Source organism: Pelodiscus sinensis, chromosome 1 (assembly GCF_052426305.1).
Source record: "Pelodiscus sinensis isolate ZL-2025 chromosome 1, ASM5242630v1, whole genome shotgun sequence".
NCBI classification, from domain to species: domain Eukaryota; kingdom Metazoa; phylum Chordata; order Testudines; family Trionychidae; genus Pelodiscus; species Pelodiscus sinensis.
The window spans coordinates 88,081,989-88,090,674 of record NC_143052.1 but is presented as its reverse complement, the minus strand read 5'-3'; the positions used below and the strand labels follow the sequence as shown (position 1 = coordinate 88,090,674).

General features: G+C 42.6%; 1 protein-coding gene across 1 annotated transcript; it reads right to left on the bottom strand.

The window, feature by feature from the left end:
- Positions 1-1,962: 1,962 nt before the first annotated feature.
- On the bottom strand, positions 1,963-7,386 carry APOLD1 (apolipoprotein L domain containing 1). The gene is made up of 2 exons (XM_006110404.5): positions 7,183-7,386; positions 1,963-6,412 (listed from the first exon to the last, which is right to left on the bottom strand). Exon 2 carries the CDS (start codon positions 6,406-6,408, stop codon positions 5,668-5,670), a length of 741 nt encoding a protein of 246 aa, XP_006110466.3. The 5' UTR covers positions 6,409-6,412; positions 7,183-7,386; the 3' UTR covers positions 1,963-5,667.
- Positions 7,387-8,686: the final 1,300 nt, after the last annotated feature.

The window sequence follows — 8,686 nt, the reverse complement described above, 5'->3', positions numbered from 1 at the left end:
AAAAAAAGGTCCCCACCCCTGCTGTAGAGCACTGGTATTCATGTGAGTGCTATCTCATAATCTGCAGAAAGCTGGCTTGTGGACAGGCCTCGCTCTTCCTTGTTCCCAGGTGTTAAATCAAATTAAACTTTTGTGCTGGTTGAAATCTTTTGCTTATGTGGAAAATGTTAACAATAAAGGAAAAATCTTTCAATCTTCCATTCATAATTTTTATTTTTTTCCTGGAAAATTGAAAACCAAAATATTTGGTTTAGAAATCCTGCTGCCTCAGGAGAGTTGTGTAGTTCAGGTGCCTAACACTCCCATTCTCATCTATTGGCTGGACTTCCTGATCAGACAACATCTGCCATGTTGGATCATCATGTCCCTTCTTAATGAGGTGATGTGGTTTTTCATGGGAGTCCCTGGCCATGATGCATTACAATATGGGTGTGTCTAAACTACACGGCTCCGTTGATGGTCTGGACGCTCCCGTGCCGTCCTGAAAGCCCTTTATCGACCTCCCCGTTATGCCTCGTAGGATGAGGTTTACCGGGGAGGTTGATAAAGGGCTTTCATGTCAGCAGGGAAGTGTTTAGACTGCCTGATCTGCCGACAAACAGCTGATCGGCAGAGCGCTGCAGCCATTTAAATTTAAATGAGCCGCGATTATTTAAATCGCGGCTTCATTTCCCTTTGCCGAACAAACAAATCTACATGGCTCCGTCAATGGAGCCATGTAGTCTAGACGTACCCTATGAGATTTAGTCCAGCTGGAGAGTCTGCCTCATAGAGGAGAATGGGTCTCTGAAGCAAGTAACACTCTAACTACTATAAAGTACCATGTCAACAGTTCCAGAACTAAATATTTCAGGTTTTGGGTGAAATATTTTGATTTTGGGGTGTTTAATTTTTCAGCGAAAAATTTTTTTTTCAGCAGAAAAGGGACACGTTTTGGAGATAAGTTTTGTTTAATCAAATACTGAATTTTCTGTCAAAAACTGGATTTTTTCATCCAGCCTTCTTTGGATTATTTTATAGACTTTCCAATATTGTTTTTTTTTTTTTAAACTATTGTTGATGTGCCAGAGAGATGAGATAGCTGCGAGATGGGTCCATGCAATCACGAATGGGAAGGGAGCGTCTCAATGCAACAACCCTTCCATTAAGTTGTGCTCTATGCTATGCAAAAGATCAAGAATTCCCTGATCTGTACTATTGATTTTAGTCTGCCGTATTATAAACATCCACTGGTGGCACAAGTAGTGAAGCAAATGTGGCTGTCTGGAAGGTAGAAGTTATTTTAAAGTTTCAGTCATATGACTCTGGTTATGTGAAGTCAGAGGCATAATGTAAGAGGAAATGGATCTGTAGTAGCAACAGCCTGGACAAGTATTGTGTGTCTGTTCCAGGGGTGGGGAACCTCAGGCCCAGGAGCTGCATGTAGCCCACAGCTTGCCTGGATCCTGTCCCTGAGGCTCAGGCCCCACCCCCTTGCATTGAGGAGCATACGCTGGTGCTCCAGGCTCCTCTCCCCTCCTCCTGCTGCCCCACCACAGAGTTGGAACACTCAGAATCTACTAGGCAGAGCCCCCCTAGGCTGTGGTGTGGGAGGGGAATGTGGGGAGCGTCTTTCTTCTCAGATGGATGCCACATCAGTGAAGATTTTTGTTGTTTTGTTTTGCTTCTCATTTGTGTGTGGCCCCCGGCTGATTTTTCTGTGGATCAGTGGATCGTGACCCAAAAAAGGTTCACAACACCTAGTCTAGTCCCACAGACCCATGGGTACAATGCATGTGCATACACAAACAAGTGTACAGCTCGATTTAGGGGTGCTGCATATCATTCACTGACTTGGAAGAAATGTTTACTATCATAGAATTTGTATTAGACTAGTACAGTAATTCTGATATCAGTGGACTTGTGAGTGTGCTTCTTATGAGCACTCTCTTCGTCTGGAAATCTTGGTTGGGTGGAACTGTGAAACTGGTGACATAACTGAGCATCTGTCAATGTGCTGTTTCCTGTACTCTTAGAACAATGAGGAAAGTGAGGGGAAATTCAAATAAACTTTTTGTGACATAGAAAGAAGAGGAAGCCCTGAAACAATATACAGGACGCCATCGAGAATGGAACTACAACTTCCCACAGTGTTCAGGGGCAAAAAGTACTGGAGGACACAGTTAATACTAGACTCTTAAAAAGTTGGCCAGCAGCTGCATCATCTTAGGCTGTGAGCTTACACCATACGTTAGAAATAAGTCATGTTAGGTCTGTCAGTACTTAGATGGGAGACCTCAAAGGAAAAGCTAGGATGGTGCAGGAAATGGAGTTGATGATATAATAGGAAGTCACTCTTCCCTTTGATAGAGTGAACTCACTGTCCTTATGAGACCTTTTACTGCTGCAGGTGTTGTGTTTGGCAGAGAAGTGAAACCAAGTACCAGATCACTAAGTAGCTATTAAAGGTTCCCTCGGAGTAGGAATGTTAGATCTGGTGTCTCGGCCAAATTCCAGCTAATGTAATTTTAGGCTGCCTGAAGATGTGTTTTAATAAAAGTTCACTTCTTGTCCTAATGTATTGGGTAGTTGTTATGTGTACTTAAATGCCTGTCACTTTCAATGTTTATTGGTACTGTAGGTAAAGTTGTTTGTAAATCATTTTGGGATTACTGAGGATGAATGGGGCTAAACGACATGTAAAAGCATGAGTATTTAGTGTTAGATATTTTCTGCCGCTGGGGGAAGGTGTGTGTCCCGCTAGTGCTTGAATAGTCCATCACATAATTATCAAACTCCAGCTAGGGTTGGGTATGGCTTTGAGACCTAGTTAGACACCCCAGACCTATGTAGCTGCATGTGCACATGCACACCACAACAGGAAGAAACCAAATCCTAATGGAAACTATATTTCTGGGAAATTGGAAGGGGAAGGGGAGGACAGTAAAAGAAGCAATTTATATTATTATTGCCATCTAAATAATGAAATGAGTTGGAAACTGTTTTTCAATTATTTATTTGCCATGAAACAAAGACCACTCAAGTTTAATACTGAAAGGGCAAAGCTGTGACCAGTGTGGTCTCTTCTAGCTAATCTTCCTGTGCTCTCAGGGTTGAATTGCATGTTGCTGTAGGTCCAGGAGTTATTTGTGGGATATTGCTTTGCTAGAGCGATGTTATAAATCACACAATATGTCTGTAGCCATACAAAGAAAAACACTTTTGTTCACACACAATCCACCAAGGCCATTTTAATGAACACAGAGATATGCACAAACAGTACTCGTGTATGTGGATGGGTACTCACACAAGTGGATATGTGCACACATTTATACACACCATTACTTACATGGTCTGGATATGCTGGACTGATGTTTGAGATCACATACAGTAAGCTCATCATTCACGCCTCTCACTCCAAACATTCTCAATAAAGCTAGTTTTGGGTCTTTATTTACAGTGTCTCATATCCATATATGTGCTGATACAAAACAGCTTCATATTCATTTAATTGAATCAGCATCTCATCAGAGTCATTACTCATTTGTGGCAATCATTCTTGATGTGAGACATTCTCATTGACAGCTGCATTTGGTTTTTTTTAAAATCGTATTTCAAGAACACGGGAGAGACAGAAAATAAGGACAAAGATTCAAACTTTGCTACTCTGGCTAGGCTTTTCTTTCCCCAAGAGTTTCATCAGCGCTTCCGACATTTAAATCCTCTTCTTTAGGTAAATTTTTCATCCCTGCACTGAGATTCAGAAGTTTCTTGTGTTTAACTAGTTCTGAATGTGGTCCTGGAATTGTATCTAGACCTAAGCCTTTTTCCTGCTAATGTAAAGCTAGCTTCCAGGTCCTCTCTCCTATGCCTATCATAGTTACTAATATGGCCCTCACTACCACAGTGTGTTATCACTTCACACACAATATGTAAAGTACTGAGTGGCTGGGGGGTGGAGAGGGTACTATTATCCCTATGTTACAGTTAGGAAACTGATACCCAGAGGGACTAAGTGACTCGCCCGAGGTCACAGAAGAAATCTGGACTGGAGCAAAGTCTCTTAAGTGCTAGGCTCATGCCCATAAAACTGGACCACCCTTTTCCTCTACACAGCACTCTGTTGTGCGTACCAATATTGATCCCAACTGCAGACTCCCACACAGCACTCACTATTGCTGTCTCATGAGACACCTGGGGTGTGTCTAGACTACAGGGTTTTGTCTACAAAAGTGGACTTTTGTCGACAAAAGTGGACTTTTGTTAACAAAACTATACCTGCGTCTACACTGCTGCTGAGTTCTGTCGACAGAATGTCGACAGAACTCAGCAGTTTTGTCAACGGCAGTAAACCTTATTCTATGAGGAATAATGCCTTTTGTCAACAGAGTTCTGTCGACAGAAGGCGTTATTGCATCTACACTGTCCTTTGCGTCTACACTGTCATGTCGACAAAGCGGCTTGCTTTGTCGACAGAACTGGATGTAGTCTAGACGCTCTTTGTCGACAGAAGCTTTGTCGACAGTATCTGTCGACAAAACTTCTGTCGACAAAAGCCTGTAGCCTAGACGTACCCTTAGTGTCACCATCACACTTGGTATGCAGAAAATCACCTGAGCATTTCCACTGGTACCCCAAGAGACCTAACTATTGACATCTCTAATTGACTCCCATGCCACCTCTCACAACTGGACTCTCCTCTTAGCATACGGAATTATCGCTTTCCTCTATGTGTTTCAAGAGGAGAGCTCTCCTCTTCCCCCTTTTCCCTTCCCATCCTTTTCTCCCTCCCATCCTGAGAGCTGTACTTGATTTCCTTCAATCTACAATGTTTTGTATCTGTTTGAATTCAGACAATGCTCTCCCCTTTGGACAAGGTGTTGCACAGGCTGGTGAGAGAATAGGAGACTTTCCATCAGACACCAGCATTGACTTGCTTTGCCCTGTGGAATGCGTCCCTCTGGATACAGCCATTGCTTTTGCTATGTGCTTAAACATTTGTTCTTCTTCAAATACATTTTTAAAAGTTTAAAATAACTCTATACAAATAAATAGGAAAAATGTCACAATTTCCACTATACCCCACAGCACTTGGTAAGGAAAACACCCCTTTAAAAAGGACAGAGTACTTTTAGGCTTGGGACATATTTCTTGCTGACATGTTCTGTGTGCTGTACTGCCATCTAGTGAATTTAGTTTGTCCCACGTCTGACTGCATCAGTAGGACATTTGTGGGTGCTATATGTTACGATAGATCTCATTTTGCCTCTCTGAGAAGAATTCATAGGTTATTTACCATGAGGGAGCAAAATCAGTCAAGAAGTCTTTTGGTCTAACACCAGACCCATCCCTCTCTAAATCAGGATGGGAGTCAGAGAAATTTGGGCAGAAGCCTTTAATCCAACATCTATCCTATTGGTTTTCCATTAAATGCAGGCTCTGGAGTCATTCCTGTTATTTAGCTTACAGGCTACATCTCCATCATAACCTCTACATTTAGTCCAGTGCTGCAGGGAGGTAAAAGCATAAGCTCCCTTTTAGGAACATATTGAAATAAAAACCTTGTAACTTTTTCTCACCTGCAGGGATGGGTTCCACAAATGCTTATAAAAATAACAATAGTGATAAACATAGTGAATAAATACAGTATCTCTGACCACACTGTTAGTTTTGGTGCAAAGTGCTGTTTCAGCTGGAGGATCTCTGGGGCTTGACAATGATCTTAGAACCTGAGTTGGAGTTTGTTGTGTTGGAAGACAGTTCTGCTCTGGACTCCAAGAGTTCACAGACTTCATCCATTGCTCTGGTACAGGATTCAAGGTTTTCAGCCAGCTTCTGGATTTTTGCCTTCAGCACAGCTTGACTCACCTTTGTGACCTCCCTTGTGTACTCCGGCACAAGGAAGTTGCGTGAACCATAGAATACCATGAAGCAGAGGGAATTGTACAGTGAGATGGAAGCATTTTTTTCTGATTGGAGCAACATGGGGTCCATTGGGCCCTGTCCACGGTGGAGGAATTCCAGACAACTCAGGATTTCCCTTATCTGGTTCTGACAGTTCACGGTGATCTCCTGCACCCTTCTCAGTTCCCTGGAGTTAGAGAGCACTAAGGAGAGATCGGAAGTGACACTGACAGCCCCTCCGGCAGAGGCTACACCCAGCCCCACAGCAGAAGCTAAGAGAGATGCCCCTAAAGTGGCAGGGCTCAAGGAGAGTCCCACAATGGCTGTGATTGCTCCCACTGCGCTTAGAGAGCTCCCAGTGATATTTGCAATCAGCGATCGTCTGCGTAGCTTGTTGATGTTACGTGCAATCTCACGAAGATTCCTGATCTGGTCATGCAGTCTACTTCTCTGATTCAGCAGCAACATTTGGAAGTGGCGAGTAGGGTCGAGTGTTGGAGGAAAGGTTAGTGCGTTTCTCTCCATGGCCCTATTGGGAAATACAACAAGAGGGGTTTTCTCAAAACCAGTCGCATACTCAGCTAGTCAGTCTTAGGAGTTTTATTTGAGGATTGGCTCAAGGCCTTGGATGCTATTTCAAGGGAGGGCAGGTACCAGAGAGGTGAATCTCAGGCATCACACCTACCCTACAGTGTAGATAAACCCTTAGAAGTTATCTTCTTTCTAATACAACTTTATGTCAAAAGAAAGACAGCCACTGGCATGCTAAAGGATGAAAGATTTCTGTGGCAGGGCTCCTAACTCACCCCAACTCTAGACACAGGCAACCAAATCAACTCATTCACACTTTTCTCAACCACCATTCCTGTCTCCTAAACTGCTACAGATAAGCACTGAGCTAAACATTTGCACAGAACGTAATCAAAATCGTAAGCACATTACAAGTGAATAATAAATAACTGATAACGATCATAATAATTAAGCAATCACTTCTGGTAGCCCCTTAATCATTAGTGCTACTGATTTTCTTCTGGAGAAAATGAATATTTTTCTGAAAAGAAAACTGCAGTAACACAGATATAACTAGTAAAATAATAATTTAAATATGCCCCTCCCTAATTCCCAGATTTACACAGAGAACAGAATTCCCCCTTTCCTCCCACACAAGTTTTTAAAGGTAATTAATTAATTAATTAATAATAGGGAAAAGTGGCTGAAACAGAGCAGAAGTGTCCAGAAACACTTTTTTTTTAATCAAGAGTGCTAAAGGGGTTCAGAGGAATAATATCTCCAACTTACCTTTTGTTTCCAGACAATTTCACCAAAGACAAATGTTCTGCTGTTTTTGGATGAGCCTGATTTATAGTTCCCACGAACCAATTGCTGCAGTGGGAATGCTTTGCCTCATAGTGGGAGTTTGTCGTTTCCTGCCCCCCTTGTCAAGAAGGATGTGACACACTGGAAAGTGACCTGGGGACAGCACAGCACCAAGCGTATTCAGGAAACGATCCCATCAAATGAACATTGTGTGTTCGCTTTTCCTGAAGTGCAGAAAAAAAAAATCAGACTATTCCTGGCTTTGAATGAGAGCAGTCATCCTCCTAGGGGAATCACTGCCCTTCCTCCCCTTTAAATAGCTAGTGACTCTATCTAGTTCCACACTGAATGGGATGACTGCTAGGCAGGCAGTTTGCTGGATAAGTGAACCCTCATGTTTGTAACAAATAAGGAATAAATAAAATACACTTTCAGCCAATCAGTTTATTTGCTAAGTCTAGTGTACTTTTAAAAATGAACTCTTATGGAGATCCTAGTCCCTGACTGACTAGAGCGCACACACGTAACCAGTTGCCTACACCAGAGAAGCTGTCCTCAGTGGCAAGCAATCATTATAGTAACACCAGTGTCAATTCTTGAGTAGAGACAGGATCATTCAGTAAAGTTTGTTGAGATTGAGCTAATAGAATTTTATCCCTTATCTCAACTGTGCTCTGTTTACAGGCCATACCCATCGTGTTGCATTGAATTGGGGCTGTACATGCCTCCATGGAGGGATTGTGTTTATATTTCCTTTCGTTAGGCATCTAGCATAGTCCAAATAACTTGAGACAAGAAAGGGTGCATTTTCTGGATGAATTAGTAATGAGAAATTAGTCCGGTTCTAATGAACCCTCTGGCCAGCCTTTAGACAAGCAAAGTTGGCAAAGTCCATGGTGAACTGACATGACTGAACAAGCATGACTGGCAACACATTATTTTTGCCTATGAAATAGGGATGTAAGAGTTTAACCATTTCTGTTACCAGTTGAACTCCTGTAGACTCCTGGCTGAGTCCCACGAGGTCAGTGGCGCTGAGAGCATTTAAGTGTGTACCAGGGGCACCATTTCAGATTTTTGGAGGGGGGGAGGGCGACCTGTGCATGCCATGATGTGTGTGTGGGAGGAAGAGAGTGAGAGCATGAGGAGAAAGGACTGAGGACAGAGGCTTCAGCAGAGTTACTGAGCATTCTCAATACAAGCCAAGCACCAAATGAGGGGGGGAGCAACCCCATCTGCTCCCCCACCCATATCATCTTTATACAGGGGTTACTAAGGGACTGGAAAACTCTACTTTTTTGGCTGACAATTTAGGAGTTATCTGACAGGAGCACTGTATCTAATTCCTATATAAAAGAAATACCCTCTCAGCTCTAACACTAACATATTCTGACATCTTGTGGCAAGCCACTAAAGAGACACTGGTTAGCCTTAAAATATTATTAAATTTCTTACTTTGTTACTAACTCTGGAGAGAGAGAGACCC

What these genes read in the sequence shown, in the direction of transcription:
- APOLD1 (XM_006110404.5), bottom strand. Translation starts at nt 6,408, where the DNA reads ATGGAGAGAAACGCACTAACCTTTCCTCCAACACTCGACCCTACTCGC.